Consider the following 17,889-nt stretch of genomic DNA (forward strand, 5'->3'; position numbering starts at 1 on the left):
TGGCTGGGAAGTTGAACCAGGGACTAACAAGGTCAAATTCAACGAGTGGTCAGAGCGGGTCTTGAACCCGGGATCTCCGGATCTCAAGGCAAGTGCCCTAACCACTGGGCCACACTGCCTCTCACATAGACTTACTTAGCCTTAGGTCTTAGCACTTTTTTAACGAAGAATTTGTTTATACCACTGTGCAAGGATAGGAGTTCAATACTTCCCCTCCACTAAAAATCTCATCAGGATGATACTAAAAGAACACCATAAAGAAACTGGGAGCAGTAACATGTACTGATATGCCAAGCCAGGCATTACAAAGCTACACAAAGATTAGAAGACCATTGCTGCGCAAAACAATATTACAACGCTGACTTGGATAAAGTTTAGGTAATCGTGATTCCCAGTCACAAACAGAGATCTTATTGCCGCAATGCCTAGACCCTGAAGCGAGCTGAGCAATAGCGAATATAACCAAATGGTTTGCGAAAATTGACTTATGTCATTCCAACCATTATTAACTTACCATGCCACGTGCAATCTGCCAGGCAAGTTTTATAAGATCAAGTGGTGCAAATGACTCGCAATCCTCATCACATTCATCGCCCATATTTTTGGTGGGAACATCTTCCTGGTTTGACGCGGATGACGAAACTACCACGAAAGGTATCGCATTGTTGCCATCAGCGATGTCAGTTCCTTCATTTCCTGCTGGATATGTTGAAGAGCAGCCGAGCAAAGGAATCCCACTTTCATCATTGATATCACCGATGAGTTCTCCTTCATCGTCTCCAATGGTTTCATCGTATTCTTCTCCACTTATTGTAGGGAGGCTTAAAAAGGGTATTGTGCATTCATCGTTGCCAGAAGGGAGGGCTTTTTTTTTTTTTCTTTTCTTTTCTTTTCCAGATGTGGTAGGGCAGCTAACCGTAATCAAGGGTATCACACATTCATTGCTGCTAGAGGTGATTGTTTCTTTGTGATCTTCTGCCGATGTAGAGGGTAAGCACATCAAGGGTGATGCAGAATCAATGTTGTCAGAAGCGATGGTTTCATCATATTCTTCTCCACTCATTGAAGGAAGGCTTAAAAAGGGTATTGTGCATTCATCGTTGTCAGAAGGGAGGGTTTGTCCTTCCCCAGATGTTGTAGGGCAGCTAATGGCAATCAAGGGTATCACACATTCATTGCTGCTAGAGGTGATTGTTTCTCTGTGATCTTCTGCCGATGTAGAGGGGAAGCACATCAAGGGTGATGCAGAATCAATGTTGCCAGAAGCGATGATTTCCTCAGGTTCTGAGGCACATGTGGAAATGCAGCTGTTTTCATACAACACATCTGTTTTAATCCCATCTGCTTCACCACCCTAAGTGAGAAATTTATTCGGTTAAATTAACAAAAGATTCATTGCAGTTGAGTTAACAAACACTGATTTAAGCCTCAGCCTTCAAGTTAATTATCCTTTTTTGAGCAGCCATCATTTATTTATTTTTTTTTTACAGTCAAATCAATTTATGTTAACACTTTACTTTGCCTTCTATAACTCTAAATGTCCATTACCCTTCTACTAAGAGAAACAACAGATTACATGGTCACTTCAAAATTATCAATGGCAGCACAAAGCCACTGTTACATGTTGAAACTTTTAGCTGTAACTTAGGTGCAACGGTGCTGCAAAAATGTTTCAGCAGGCGTTGCACGGTGTAACATAACAGGTCGAAGCTCGTTCGGTTGTGGCCGTTAAGTTTGTGCTCTGAGCATGAAAGGGACCTGGTAACAAGAATGTCTCCAGTTTTTCGCAACACCCGGCATTCTTCAAGATGGCACATACAGGGAAAGAGAAGACACGCAGAAAAGTACTTAAACAACGCTTTCATTTTATTTTCAGTATCGATAAATTCTAATGATAATTCCGTATTGACTAACAGAAATTCATGTTTTTTTGTTAATACACCGAATGACTTTTAGACTTTGTAGAGAATAATTTGCGATCTTCTCAGTTGCTTCGATCGACGGCAAAAATGCAGCCTTGATTCAGCCGGCGATCACCCTTTTCTCAAGCGGCGATTTTCACCAGCAGCTGGCACTTAGCTGCATCCCTGAATATCACAATTATATGGCCTGTTGGTACAGGTATCTATAAGCTTTAGCTGCAGACACATAATTTCTACAAGGCTATCCTATACTGTTTACTGTGGCTTTTTAATAGGCAGTTGATATTGCTCCAGTTTTTAAAAAATGGTACAAAGGAATGAGAATAAAGATCTATCAGGTCTGCATCCTGGATTTAATATCATATCAAAATTAAGAAGCATATACCGTACCTGGTCTAGTGTAGCTGTGTTGCATTCTTTTGTTTCTGCGTACTGTTTTTTGCTTTCAGTAATAAGGGCAGCTCCCAAGGTAGAACCCTTAATCTGTGTATACAAGTAAGCAATAAGCGTTATCATTAATAACGGTTTGTGGTCCTCATTGACCCACAAAGTCACAACCATATAATTTGTTTTGGCTAACACCCAGGCCTCGATTGTTCAAAAGGTGGATAGCGCCATCCACCGGATAAATCACTATCCAGTGGATAAACACTAGCAAAACCGATTGAGTTATCCAGTGGATAGCGCTATGCACCCTTGGAACAACTGGGGCCAGATGATTTTAGTTTTAAGATGCCAGTGAAGCTCGCCTTAGGACAAAACATTCCTTTGAATTTTCCTATCCAAATGTTGTAATATTCTTTGTTTTCCCCTTAATACTTAATGCATCTATAGGAATTGGCTTCCTAATGATGTTTGGCTAACATAATTACCTGACTTCTTTTTGCTCTCAACCAGTGAAGCAAGTCTCCATGGGGAACATACTCAATAATAAGACGAAAAGGCGTCTTCTGTGGAGTGGTCTCTGTCCAACAGCCCACAAAACGCAGCACGTTTGGACTCTTCCCCAGTAGCTTCATGAGCTCAATCTCATTCAGAAAATCTAATTTCTGCTTTTCATTGGCGTTTTCTTGAGAAAAAAGGGTATGAAATAATGTTGAACAAATCAGTTTCAAAGTAGGTTGCTTAGTGTTTCATGTGCAGGTTGATGAACGGTTATCTATTTTATTGTAATCTGACTGCAGTCTATGCGGTAAAGCACAACCCAGTATTTCCGTTTTTCTTTCACTACGGGCAATGTAATTGGCTGAGGCATTTATGAGGATGAGTTATATACCATCTCTCGAGATACTATAACTCTTTGAGGGAATTTCCGGTCATAAAGGCGAGACAATCCCAGGTTTTTGATTGAGAAAACAGCTTGCATTTTTAACCCGCTAAACTTAAGACGAGCTCTTTTCACTATACTTCCGGACTTTTCCGCCCATACCTAGTCAAACGTGTCCTACTGAAAACTAAAACCAATGGAGTTTTAGTTTTTAGAACTATGGGTAGTCGGAGCTTAGGAAAGTGAGTTCGATATGTTTGTAGGCGTACAGGTAGCAGTTGAGGAGGAAGGATTGATGGTTCGTGCAATAGATGAATATTTTTTGCATATTTGAAAGTGGGGGTTGCGTACAGAGAAAAGGTTGTGAAGGCTAGTGATATCGTATGGTTCTGTCCAAGTGCTTGTAGAGTGCGTCAGACAAGTTAATAGAACATTTTGTTTTAGGGCCTGTTTACATGGAGAAAGGGTGTCCCTCATTATAGACTTTCGCTGCAATCTGACAGTAATCCGATCCCACAAAAGTTGACCCTGCTAGAAGGGTGACCCTACCTCAAGTGTTCACATGGCAAAAAGTTGGCCATCCTAGGGTTACCCTACAAAGTAGATAGGGTGGCCAAGGCAAGGTTTACCCTTCTAAGAGGGTGCCCCTAGAAGGGTCACTCTATCTCCATGTAAACAGGCCCTTACTGGTGCAATAGATGTTCTACAGGGCTCAGTCGTTCGAAGGCCTATCAGCGTTTTAAAATCCGGCTCCTCATTTTGTTCAAAAACATTTCTTTGGATAATTTTCTTGGTTATTTTTAAGAACATCCAATCATCAATTTAAACTGAATTTCCTTTTGAATCCATTTCCCAAACCCCCCTCCACCGCAGCCGCAAAATTGCAGCCGTTCAGGGTAAGATTGTTGAGAAATTGCGTTACTTCCATTTCCTTACAAATTTGGCACATCGGATGTTTATGAAATTAGACAATCACTGGCCAGTTTTTATTGGAATCGGTTGAAATAAACAAAGGATTGTTGAAATGACATCATACTGTGATATGCCGAAAATCGCAATCGAAAGAGACAGAAATGGCCCGAACCGAAGGTAATGAAATCCAGGGAATTTTACTTAAAATCACGGGGAAAAATTACATAGAGAGCTTAATTCTTAAGAGCCTAGTGAAGATATCTGGATACATTTTATGGCAATAGTAAAGGATTTTCATATAGTCAAAGTGGGGCTAGCATTTTTTTGTTGTGTAAACGCAATTAAATATTCCATGAGGCCTCAACAATGTGATGTATTTACCGTCGGTCGTAAACTTGATTTCCACTCTCAAAATTACTTCCAGAACCTAATTTTTGCGTAGAATAAGCTTTTAGAATGATGAATTCTTGTCTTATGTGGTAATACTTGACCATTTGGGAACATTTTGTGAAAACATATTTGTAACGTATCACACACGTATCTTGATTGCCCAAACTTGCCCGATTACGCATATAACATCAACTTGACCTTTTGAAAGAACATTGAAAAAAAATCGTAAAATATTCGCAGCTGGACCCATTTCTCTGAAATTTGAAATGATGATTGCTAATGAATACAGAAAGAATTTTAGAACTAACTAAAACTTTCTGTGTTAAGCTTGAGAATTAAACTGACATGTCTCTTTACGAAGATTCAGCAAACTTTAAAACTTTTAAAAGATGAAAACGTTTCGAAAACAGAATATCAGACCTCAGCAAACGTTTCAAACTATCTTATTTTATCTTATCTTATCAATAACACTTGCGCGCCCGTTTAAGCAATACCGATACCACCTTGGGCGCCTGAGTGGGCAAAACGAGATTGATTCTCCTGCTTATCAACGCCGAGGACAAACGAATCACCACGTGGGTTAGCGCGTCTGAGTGAGGCAGAACGTAAGCAAGCGCCTCAAAGCGGCAAATGTGTGTCGACACAAATGCAATCTCAGAAAATACTCGCTTATTAACTGCACAGGACACCCAAGAAGACCAAACACTGATTAGGAGTTGCCTTTTCGTACCTTGAACACAAAAACCAGCATGTGGAGTCTTTGATGCCAGTAGCTTCCGTGCCTCCGTGAGATACAAATCAGAAGCTACATTTCAAGAAGTAGCTGTCACTCAGAAGTTTGCAAAGGACTGATATGCGAGTAATTAGTTTAAATCCTTGACATTTCCTTAATTATTGTTGAATGGGTTTTGTATAAATAGTTCCTGAGTAATTAATTTTATTTTTACAAACTTTATGAGTTGTCAAGTCTGATCCTTTTAAGTCTAAGTTTACTGTCCTCATGGTCTTTACGGTTGGTGTGATATCGTCTTAAATTCCCAAGTAATCGAGGTATCATTTATTTAGTGTTTCTTTCAGCAATATGTTATTACCACAAGGAGCTTTAATTTATACGGAGACAGAATATTTCCAAAGTAATTCAGTATCTTATACCTGGTTATATTTTATTATTAAATCTTTGACCTCGGATATTGTGTTTCTAGCTTTGTGATTTGTTCACTAAATCTCGGTTATCAGCTCATATACTGTATGACCTAATTGAAAGCTAATTGGCCTTAATTTCCAATGTCCAAGCGTTCAGAATGTAATGAAAATTTAATTAAACAATTATTCCATTCGCACTTGTTGGATATGAGACTGGTTATCGCCAACTTGGCACTACTCGCCTCGTTAGCTATTTACAATCTCATATTTGATGTGCGCTCGTGGAATAATTGTTAAATAAAATTTCAGTTTACAGTTTAACGATGAAATTATATATGAAATGGATCATATATGATCCTCGCAGTTGTGGGTTCCAATGTTCCTGTGAGGAATGAATCAACGATGAAATTATTTATGAAATGGATCATATATGAACTGCGGATATGAAATCAAGTGAAGCTATGATCCTCGCAGTTATGAACGCAATTTTTGCAATTGCGTAAAGAAGCCTGAAAACTTCAGGACTTCAACTACAATTGCAAAAATTGCGTTCATAACTGCGAGGATTATAGCTTCACTTGAGTTTACAGCTTATTAAGTCAAGGGAATAAATCAAGTGTCCCTTATCCCTACATCAACAACACTATATTTCGAAGTCAAGCCCGTAAAGTTGTCCTTTAATCGCCCTAAATGGGTCCACCCTTGAGAGTTGCTTGCTGCTGCACGCAGTGTCATGACATAAGTGCAATCACACTCATCGACATACCGCTATATAATGAGGTTCACGTTACATTTAGTGACCCTCTTTCCATGACGTCATCCAAAACCCCAACCAAAGAGCTATACATGAATTAAAGTTCTTAGGCCTAAGGAAACTCCTTTTAACACATTACGAAGTACCATTAATGGCATCATGCTTCTGAATGAGACGTTTGTCTCGTGCAAAGCAAAAAGCTACTTTATCACAATGTCCAAGGCATAAATATTTGACACCTGATTACATGTAGATGACTAAAATTTTTCCAGACTGCAAGCCCTATTCCATGTAAAGGCTAGCCATACCCAAACAGCCAACAAACTATATGAAGAGGTATTCAACTATTGAGGGGCAGTTCTCTAGAACAAATATCCAAATAATACAATGCAGTTGAAGTCGAAGCTAAATAGTTGATGCTTGCTATTGCGTACTTATTTACTGAGCTTAATTGACTCCGGGATACAAATGCAAGGTAATTACTTCGGTGTGTGATCCGTACAAGGAACAGACACTTTCATACCCACCATGTAATTCTTTAACAGCAACGATCTTGTACTTGAAAATTTTCTCACAGCGGTCTTTGGTATTCTTTTTAAAGAACTCCAATCCGTCGATCAATTTGGCTTTGTGCACCTTCCCAAATGCTCCTTGACCCACCTCTTCCAATAATTCTATTCTCTCCGGAGGAATTTGGCAGGAATTCAGTGGTTTAATATCCTTTGCTGTCCTAAAAAAAAAACATCCCAAAGGAACAACATCAATTACAGCTACCCAGATGTGGAACGAGGTTTCAGTAAGTTATGGGACTCACACAACGTCACAATAAATTTTATTGTAGGTCGCAGAAGGAATGGGGCTTATCCCTAATAGTTGGCTACGAGTGCTTTACCAGGTTGGACCATAAACAATATAGAGCTTTCACAACAGCCTTTCTTGCTATCTTTTTGTTTTGTTTCTGCAACTCTGAGACTACGTGAGACCACTTCATTGAGGCTTAAATGAGATTTGGATCACAGATCATTATTTGAACAACCCTACACCTTTCCTAATGATACCCTGCAGCTCAGACCCACCCTTGGAACTTCCGATTACCTCATAGAGTTCTAAAGTGTGACGTCATAAAAAAACTAGGTAAACTTGTGAAATTATGGGATTTTTTGGGGTACAGAGTGTTTTCACTCACGTAGCCTTGTTTTTCTACCGAAACAAAGGAAAACGTTTGTATGACACAACAGAGCTCAATTCCCGGAGAATTAGTTGGGGACGCCAACATGGCCACTGTTCCTTTGCTTAGGGACACCAATGTGGCCGCCGTGACGTCACATGAAAACACTCTATTATGAAAGGACAACATCCAAAAGGCCTACTCGCCAAAAATGAGCATTTCAGGGCAAAGTGTCTTTGAGATATTAGCCCAGTTATGCTCATGTGACAATTATCTCAGTCTCTTTACTGATTGAACTAAAGTGTCGAAATGGAGTATATTCGCAATTGTACAGAAAGAGATGTTTTATGTTAACCCCCGGGTAAATGAAATGAAGTGATTTGTTTTTCGATGTTGACTCGGGGGTACTCTAAAAAAATCTGAGTGCTCATTTGCAGGAGTCGAACCTACAACATTCCGATTACTAGTTTGGATGCTTTGCCACTGAGATATAGGAAACTAGTGGAAGCTAGAATAAGGCCATTGAACTACAATCATGGACAAATTGTTCGGAACAATTCAGCATTTTATCTTTGAACTCACTTATCGCATATTCTGGACTCTTTTGCAATCCCCTTTCCCCCATTCAATGTTACTTGAGGGAAATGAAGAGAAAACAGTGTGCAGGACTGAAAGTGGACCAGTTTATGCCCAACATTGATTGGGTAGTTGGTTGATTGGGATGGGGAGGGGGACGCCTCCATGAAATCCCAAAACTGTTTACTGGAATGAGTGTCCCAAAGGAATTTGTCCATGATCGTAGGTTCCAATGACAACTGTCCCTCTATACTGCAAGGACTGAAATTGTGTGCAGCGTGCATTCTCGCTATATAAATGAAGTGGATGACAAATGTTAATCCCGGTGAATGAAATGAAGAGAGGATATCTCCGATGATAACTCAGTGATACTCGGAAAGAATCCGAGAGCTCCTTTGCAGGTATTTAACCTACGACAGCCTTCCAATGACTAGTTCGGATGCTCAAGCACTGTGCTATAGGAGACTCGTTGGAGCCAGGCCATGATCCATGATTTCGATGGTGCCTCAGCGATACTCGGAAAAAATGCGGGTGGTCCTTTTCGGGAGTCAAACCTACAACATTCCGATTACAACTTCGGATTCTTTACCACTGGGCTATAGGAGACTCGTGGGAGCTACAATCACTGGCAAAAGTCTTGGGACGCTCACCCTTTTAGGTTGGTTCTCTTATTTAGTTTCAATAACTGTATTAAATATGAAAAACGCCTCTTCACGCTTCAATAAACATGAAAATAAATTAACCAGATTGAAAAGCCCTGTACAGATCCGCAAATGATCGCTTCCCGGAAATGATCCGTGGACCAGAAATGATCCCCAAATTGGACAGAAAATGATCCCCGGACCAGAAATGATCCCCAAACTGGACCGCCAAATGATCCCTGATCGGAAATGGTTACCTCATCAGTAATTACGAATGGTATGGACTCGAGAATTTAGAGAGAGGAGAAAAAAGGAAAGGAACTTTATATTAAATGTTTCCGTATGTTTACGTCATGCCGAACTCATCACAGACGAAAGGGAGACAATAACTTCCTCAAAATTCAGTTGTCCCACCAGACATGAATTCTTCCAGGTCGAATCCCAAAATGTCGCCTATTTTTTTCATTACTTTGCCAGAGCTCGCCAGCAGCTGCAAAAAAGTTAACAATTCGAAATGCCTCTGCCTATCGTTATGATAAGCTTCGCGATTTAAGGACAGTAAAGTGCATGAAAACTGAAAAGACGAAATCAAACCAGAAAAGAGTGAGCTGCACTACCTGCAAGATTCACAATTTAAAATTGAAAAACGAATTTTTGAGCCCAAAATAGTAACCGCATTCAAAATCGATGCCGTTTTACCATTTGCATGATAGATGAAACTGTATCATTTTGAAAATGCTCCACTTTTGGCAGCATTTTCCTATGGTCTCGATCGATGTCATGTAAACAGAATGCGTAACCACATCAAAAACATTGCGGTTACAAATTAAACCGGGTTTGTGTAAACGCTAATGAGCTCCGTTCTCTCCCAGATACTATTTTTAGTTTTGATCTCATGCATTCAGTAAAAAAATTTCAACGTGCAAGTGAATTCACCGATTCAAGAATACATGGCACTCTTAAAGACGCGAAAATTTTAAGTTGAGTATCTTATCTGAAATTTCTAAAACAGAGTTTTGAAATTGTACAGCAAGAGCGAATTGTGAAGGATAATGAATTTTGAAATAAAAGAATACAAACGCGTCATAATCTCCGAAATTGAAACTTTCAACGGCAATGGAGACCCTGGGAAAGACTGGTTAAAGTTTTGCATAATTCCACAGTGTAGGGAAAGCATCGTAAATTTTTTTTTCCAAACTATTCACATAAAATATTATTTCTCGCTAAGCGTTGCATCTTTTATGTTCAAATAACCGCTCAAAATAAAGATTTTTTAACGATCTTTCCGTTGATATTTTTTGCGGGATTTTTAATATATTCTCTGTCAAAATTTGCATAACAATCAAAACACAAAAATAGCCACGCAAGAAACAAATTAGTCGCATTTACATGTACCTCTTTGTCGAATTTTCATACTTAACACAGGAATTTTTAGTTATTGTAAAAAATCTTTCTCTATTCGTTAGCAATCATCCTTTCAATTTACATTGCATTAACTCTTTGTAAAACTGCATGCAAAGTAGATTGTGACGTCAAAACAGGAATAGACCCACCCCCCTTCTGACTCGGTCGTGAACAAAAGATGCTTGTATTTTCGCAACTTTCGAAGCCTATAAAATGGCAGGATTTGTTGGAAAAAGAAAAAAAATGGCCGCAATGCGTTTCTAACAGGTGCAAAGATTCATTTTAGCAAAAAAAAAAAACATTTTGGGGTTATGCAATGGGCACTTTAACATAAATTTCTTTTTTCTAAAATCTCATGTAAAAGAATGCTGAGTTTTCATTTTTTCACTCGCTCTCTCCGAAATCCAGCAATTGGTAAGCGCCTTACGTCTTCGTTTTGGTTTTATTTGTCGTTTTGCTCTTGCTTATTTTTTTCTACACGAGCTTCACTTGTAACTTTTTCTTCGGGATTTACTATTTTCAGTCAATACAACTTGCTGGGCACATTGTCGTCCTAAAAGTTGCGCTTATTGCAGCCTAAAATGGCCCTTGCCACTTCAATAAAATGAATATTGACCAAAACACATCTTACACATCCTGTTACAGATGAGTAATGACCAATGACAATATACCCCTGGCAAAGCAGATTTCAGTTTTTGCAATACATAAAAGGTTTTGGATAAAAGCAGACAAACTAGTATTCGTAAAAAATGGACAACAACTTTGAGTTTACGAGACACGTTTCGATCGATCATCTTCAGTTGCAAGTGTTCGTTACAGTGCCAATTTGAATTTGTGTCAATGTTACAATATGAACTTACATTAATACATGGCCGTTAGAATTTTAAATTACCGGTAAACGTTACAAAGATTTTAAATGCAAACAATCGAATAAGGCGCGCACAGACAGTGTAACAAAAGAAAAAACAAACTTAGTGCTTAATGGCAGGAAATAAAACAACAACACCAAAGACTACAGAAAACTAACACTAAAACATAAATGTAGCTAAGAAAACAGAGTAAGCTCCGCATGTTTTAGCCACCTATTTAGACTGGCATTTTCCCAGCGGATATGAGCAGCCTCTTCGAGCAACAACTGGAAACGATTAGGTGCCGTATCTATAATGGAGAAGCAGCTATCAGACCAATAGTCTCTTCAATTGGGACTTATAATTATGAGTTAGCTAAGTATTTATGTTGCCTTCTTCAATCTTTTCATGAGCCACCACGAAAATATTTGGTTGGAGAACTGCAAGGCGTCTAAAATTATATTTTATCGACGATACGTTGATGACACGTTTTGTGTACATGTATTTGAGACGGAACAAGATGCACTTTCATTTTTTGATTTCATTAACACCAGGCACCCTAACATACGTTTTACCATGGAGAAAGAGGTGGACCATAAAATACCTTTTTTGGATGTCTTCATTCATAGCCATTCACAAGGTCCTACAACCACAGTTTTTCGCAAAAAAACGTTCACGGGTCTTCTAACTAATTACTTTAGTCCAGAGAGTATAAAGGTAAGAGAGGTAAGGTAAAGGTAAAGTCTGCTACGAGCCTAGAAGGCCCATCAGGCCGGCGCTTATCTCCGGTTTCTGTAGCATGAAGAGAGGTAATCCCTTATATTGACCCTGTTCCCATCGTAATCCCTCTTAAGTTATTTTTAGATCTCCTGCGAGATCCGGTATTCCCACGAGGGTATCTGATAGCCAATCATATGTCCCCATTTTACTAATGTTGTGTGGGAATTCGCTCACCTGTCAACTTTTGTAAAAATGGGGACATATACATGTAATTAGCTATCAGAGACCCCTCGTGGGAATACTGGATTTCCCAGGAGATATAAAATAACTTAAGAGGGATTACGATGGGAATAGGTCCAATATGAGAGATTACCTCTCCTAGCTTTATACTCTCTTGCTTTAGTTTCACTGCTCCATCGTACAAAATTGGCCTTTTGAGAACGCTTGTTGATAGAACCTTCAAAATCAACAACAGTTGGGCGGGCTTTCACAATGACGTTAAGAACCTCACTTTCATTTTACGTCCTCTTCCCTTCACATCTAATCGAGAAGATACTTCAGTATATTACTAGTGCCCAGACCCCCTCAACTAATGGCAAGTGTTTTAAGTTACCTTACGTAGGGTCCTTTTCTACACAACCTCAGAGAACTTCAAGATTACATAAGCTAGTCAAGCGTTTTTGCGTCGATTGAGACATTAACCTCGCTTTTTTCTTCATTTAAGATCCGCAACATGTTCAGTGTGAAAGATCCTGTGCCTTTCCACCTCCGTTCGCGTGTCGTGTATAAATTCACTGGTGCAGGATGAAATGCCTGTTACGTCGAGGGAAACATCCCAACACATTTCGGTGTGCATCCGTGAGCATCTGAGAAGGGACACGACTTCTCACATTCTGCAACATTTGCAACACTCTGAGAAATGTTGAATCTGAGGTCAATATCCAGTTGTTGCTTAAAGAGGCTGCTCATATCAACTGGGAAAATCCCAGTCTAAATTGGCAGCTAAAGCATGTGGAGCTTACCCTATCTTTTTAGCAACATTTGTCTTTAGTGTTAGTTTTCTGTAGTTTTTGGTGTTGTTGTATTTCCCGCCATTAAGCACTTAAGTTTGCTTGTTTTTTTTTTTTGTTACACTGTTTGTGCGCGATTCTTTGCATTTAGAATTGTTGTAACGTTTACCGTTAATTTAAAATTCTAACGGCAATGTATTAACGTAAGTTCAAATTGTAACATTGACAAAAATTCAAATTGGCACTGTAACGAACACTTGTAACTGACGATGATCGATAATCGATCGAAATGTGTCTTGTAAACTCAAAGTTGTCCATTTTGTTACGAATAAAAGGTTTTCTTTTTAATTATTAAGAAGCATTGAGTTACCTACCCCAATTCATGAGTCATTAAAAACTACTGTACCAGTTAAAAGAAAAAAAGCTTACCACTTTGCAGGACGCGTCTTCCTTCTCTTTTTACGGCAAGAAAGACGAACAAGAAGTAGAAAGCCAAGAAAAAATACACCTCCAATGGAAAAACCAAGAATACTCGCCATGGAAAAACCTGGTCCAAAGATGGCACAAATTATTATTGGTACAAACTAGAATCAAATTTTCAACGCCGTAGTTTTAATGAAATTCTAAGCACAAAGATCAAAGTTACATGCAAAGCTCTCATGAACTGCAGGTATATCTGCAGTAACTATAAAAATGTGCAACATGAGGCATTATCACCGATTATGCATCAGTCGGCAACGATAAACTTTATGCCTTTGAAATCTAATGCAAAGTTTTATGAAACGTTCTCCCTAGTCTCTGGATATTACTGCCCTTTTATGCCCCTAATAAATATGGAGATTCTACAGTTCAGATTTCAATGAGACATAAATGATATGAAACAAACAGCAATACAGTTTCATTGTGTATTATTGCTGGTGAGCATTGCGATTTATTCGTGAATCACACTTTGATTGCTCTAAATCGCACCTTTTCCCCTGGCAATGAGAAAGGAACACTAAAACAAAATAGCCAATCAGATTTGAAGCCAGGCTTTTATAAGAAAATGAGATAAAAAGAAAGCCAATGTGTGGCGAAGTTCATGTTTAAACTGTTTTTGATCTGACTTTAGTCCTTCGTTACTCTTGACTGAGCTTTTGACACATGACGTCTGAATGTTTCTGTTTTGCACACAAAATGTTTGTAAAAGCGTTTCTGCTTCCACTTTTTGATAAACCCTTCGCTGGATCAATAAACTATTGGTACTGACTGAAATCCTGTGTTTGAGCGATTTCTAAATAGACTTGTGATTTGAATTCGAAGATTTCACAAGGCTAATTTCAGACCAAATTGCACTCCACTCAGTTAATTACCATTATAAATTACTACCGGTATACTATCGTAAGAAAACGAAAAACATGGAGGCAAAAACGTAAAAAATTAACTCTAGGTCCTCGCCTTGCGTTGATTTTTCGAAAAATTCTGTAACTCTTACCAACTTCCAGTGTTTTCACAACCTGAACAGGACTCTTTGGTCCATCACCAGCAGAAGTGAACGCCAACACCTGCAATTCATATTCTGTAGATTCTTGCAATCCAGTGACGTTCTTTGTGTAAACTAAAGCGTTGGAAGCATTGACCAACTGAACATTTGGTTTGTATTCTGACCCTTTCCTATTAATAAACAACTTAAATCCTTTGATTATTCCATTTCTGGAACCTGTGGGTGGCAGCTGCCATAATGCTGTGACACTTGTAGAAGTGCTTGCAGTCACCATAAATCCACTTGGAGCATTAGAGGGAACTTAAAATAAACAAATCAAACAAATAATAAATGACTTTTGTTCATTAATTCTTATAACATGTGTTACAAGGATAAGAAAAATTTGAAAAAACTATCAAGGTTCTCCAGTTTTTGGCACGTGAACAGCGGTGGGCATTCTCCTGTTCCACAGGCCCTCGGGAGGGATGGTTTCTCGCAATCACTTTTTCCTCGATCCCGACCATTTTTATGGTCATCCCGACAAAGCGAGGCTATACACCATCACTAAAAATACACTGATATATTATATAGAAGAATAGTTCAGACTTGAACACTTCTAGAAAAAATACATTTACAAGCAGCTTTAATTCGATTAGTTGTCTTGTTTGTATGTGTTAGCAATCTGCATGGTCTCGTGTGATCTTAAAGGTAAGCTTATAGTTCACTCAAATGTCTTTTGCATTTATGGCCAACTTCGATCCCAGAGTGAACTTGCCTAAGAGTGTTTTTTTGGGTGCGTAGAGATGGTGGTGAAAGGCAGAAAATTGACTATTAATAGAAATTTACATCTACTGAAACTATAGACAATAAACTTAAGAAAAAAGAGCTTTAGAATTTTCCGTGTTCTTCAGTGAAATTTCTTTAGTCCTAGTCTTAGAATCGCTCTTCTGTTCAGTGAATTGACTTGCTACAAGCAGAGCCTTTCTTTCTAATACCGGAGAAACAACAAGTCAACAACAACTTTATTCACATTACTTGTTCCATTGCACAATACTGTTAGAGTGTGGACAGTATTTAAACATGCACAGCTTGGATGCAACAAAATGTTGGAGGAAAAGAAAAATCAACACATGTGTTACCACACATAATTGCAAATTCCAGGAAAATCAAGTCTTTTGCGGTTTTCATTCTTTTTCTTTTCTTTTTTCTTTTTCTTTCTTTCATGCTTTAATTCCAGCCTGGATCTTTTAAGGCACCCTTGACAATTTCTTTACATAAGATTAATTTGCCTTCTTTGGGATCATCTTAAACTTGCAAATGACCAGCTATAATTCAGGCCTTCTGATAGGGTGCGATTAAAAAATGCAAATCGTGCGAAATTTGCAGGGCAGATTATGCGATTAGAAAGGCCAATTATGCGATAAATATTGTAAACTATGCGATTTTTTTCTGAGCAATTTTAAGCTTGTTTTTCAAGGTTTCAGGATAAAAAGAAACACCCTAAAGACATTTTGAACATAAGGGAACAGTAGTTATGAATCGTGATTGACATTAGTTGAGACAAGCAATTAAAAATGGGGTGTTCTGCACTATTGGTGTACCACGTTAAAAGTTGACAGGACACAGCTAACATGCCAAATGAATGATCAATAATTATTAATATTCCTGTATACTACGACTAGCTTCTTACACTTTGTTTTTGTGTGCAGTATTATATTTCAGAACAGATTTGCTAACCTGAACAAAGGGCGTGTTTGTGTTACACCAATTGCCGAGTCTTTAAAAATGAGACTCGTACCAGGCCCCCCACATGCAAAATAACGCCTTGAACTTCGAATATTTACAAAAGGCTTTTTAGCCGTTTTCCAAGGTAAATCATCTTTAAAATGGCGTATTTATGCAGAAACTCCTAAGAAACTTGTTGATTTATGTTTTATTTTATGAATTTTGTGCGTTCTTTTGTGAATTACGCGTTTTTTCATGAATTGTGCGATCGGATGCGATTTGAGGTCGATTGTGCAAAATCGCACCATTGCGTAATATCAGAAGGCCTGGCTCTTAGTTGGTTGCAGTGCAGTTGCATGTTATGGGTTTGAATCCAGTTTAATGAGCATGGATTTATTTCAGGCTTCTATTTACAAGTGATCAGCTTGCAGTTGGCTTAATAACTCAGTTGTTAGAGCAAGTGCAGTGCAATCGCATGGTCATGAGTTCGAATCCCATTCAAGCCTGGATTTTTTAGTCTTCCTTTTATTGCTCAACTAAACGTAATGATCGTTCCAAATTTCATTTCATTCTATTCTACAGCTCAAATATATATCTAGGTTCATACTTTCCATAAAAAGGTTTTCTTTTGTAGCCAAAAGGTTAGGGAAAAAGTGATGACTGGAACATTCCAGTGGTACGTACAAGTTCATGGAACAGGTGCACATGCAATGTAATGTAATAAGCCATGAAAAAAACTAAAGATGATATAATCTGCAGCCTTGAAACAAAGACTTTCGTTTTTTACCTATACAATAATTTAAATGGGTGACAGGCTGACTTACCTAACTTAAAGAGAGCTTTGTTTTAACAAAAGTTAAATTGAACAATATCACTTACTATCTTCCTTTGTTCTTGCGAATTCAACAGAACTGTTCATTCCATCACCAGCGGAGGTAAAAGCCAACACATGAAATCCATATCGTGTAAATTTAGCCAATCCGGTGACATTTTTTGTGTACATCGTGATGTTAGAAACAGAAATGTTTTCTAGTCTGTTAATATCGGAGCCTTCTTTCCTGATAAATATCTTAAATCCTCTAATGGTTCCATGTCTGGAGTCGGGGGAAGGAAGCTGCCAGGCTGCTATGATAGCTGTAGATGTGTTAGCAGTCACTGTAAAATTGCTAGGAGCTTTTGAAGGGACTGAAAAATTTTAAATGCAGCAAAAACAAGAAATCAGAAATGAACTTTGCCCATGGTATGAAATGAAAGAAATGTGATTCAACCATTCTTAATTGAGAAGCAACTTTCTTCCTTTCTTCCCAATAAAGGAGATTAATTTGATGAAGGAACTGACATTTTAAATGAAGAAAGATGGCTTATCAAGAACAAAAGAAAAAATCTTAAATAAATGAATAAATCAATCAATAAGTAAAAACACCATGGCATTCCACATTTTGCAAATATGTCAATTTTTTTCAACTGCATTTGACTACTTTCTCCAACACCACATGGAATAATTGGAGATAGAAAATCTATAAGAAACGGTCTGCTGTGTCTATGGTCATCGGGAATTGCGATTTCATTGCTGTAATTCACCACAATGCCTTAAATTGAGTATAATAAGCCTGATGAAATGATACAGTCCCTTACCATCTTCCCATGTCCTTGCAATCTTTGTGGAGTTCTGTGGTCCACACCCCACCGAACTGAAGACACACACTTTAAATTCATATTCTGTGAACATTTCAAGCCCTGTGACGACCGTGGAGAAAACCAACGTACCATTGATAATGGAAACGTTCTTTGCATCAACCCAAGCTGCACCTTTGATAGTTTGTATTTCTAATTGGAGGTTGGAGCCTTTCTTTTGGTATCGAAGTTCAAAGGATATCAAGTTTCTTTCGTTGTAGTACCGTTTTGACAGCTTCCAAAAGGCAGCAACACTAGTCGACGATTGTGCAG

At 38.4% G+C, this 17,889-nt stretch overlaps 1 protein-coding gene across 3 annotated transcripts in view; it reads right to left on the minus strand.

Annotated features, from left to right (window-relative positions):
• LOC137973808 (uncharacterized) overlaps positions 1–17,889 on the minus strand; it is a 177,602-nt gene that overhangs the window by 11,339 nt on the left and 148,374 nt on the right. For all 3 annotated transcript variants that reach the window (XM_068820695.1, XM_068820694.1, XM_068820696.1), the window contains exons 10-17: positions 17,578–17,889; positions 16,822–17,127; positions 14,230–14,538; positions 13,185–13,302; positions 6,916–7,118; positions 2,795–2,991; positions 2,313–2,405; positions 515–1,354 (exon numbers count right to left, since the gene is read on the minus strand). The exon at positions 17,578–17,889 is cut by the window's right edge and continues 33 nt beyond it. In XM_068820695.1, coding sequence (XP_068676796.1) covers positions 515–1,354; positions 2,313–2,405; positions 2,795–2,991; positions 6,916–7,118; positions 13,185–13,302; positions 14,230–14,538; positions 16,822–17,127; positions 17,578–17,889 — 2,378 coding nt within the window. The remainder of the gene's footprint in view (positions 1–514; positions 1,355–2,312; positions 2,406–2,794; positions 2,992–6,915; positions 7,119–13,184; positions 13,303–14,229; positions 14,539–16,821; positions 17,128–17,577) is intronic.

The sequence above is a fragment of the Montipora foliosa genome, chromosome 10, assembly GCF_036669935.1.
Source record: "Montipora foliosa isolate CH-2021 chromosome 10, ASM3666993v2, whole genome shotgun sequence".
Taxonomy (NCBI): domain Eukaryota; kingdom Metazoa; phylum Cnidaria; class Anthozoa; order Scleractinia; family Acroporidae; genus Montipora; species Montipora foliosa.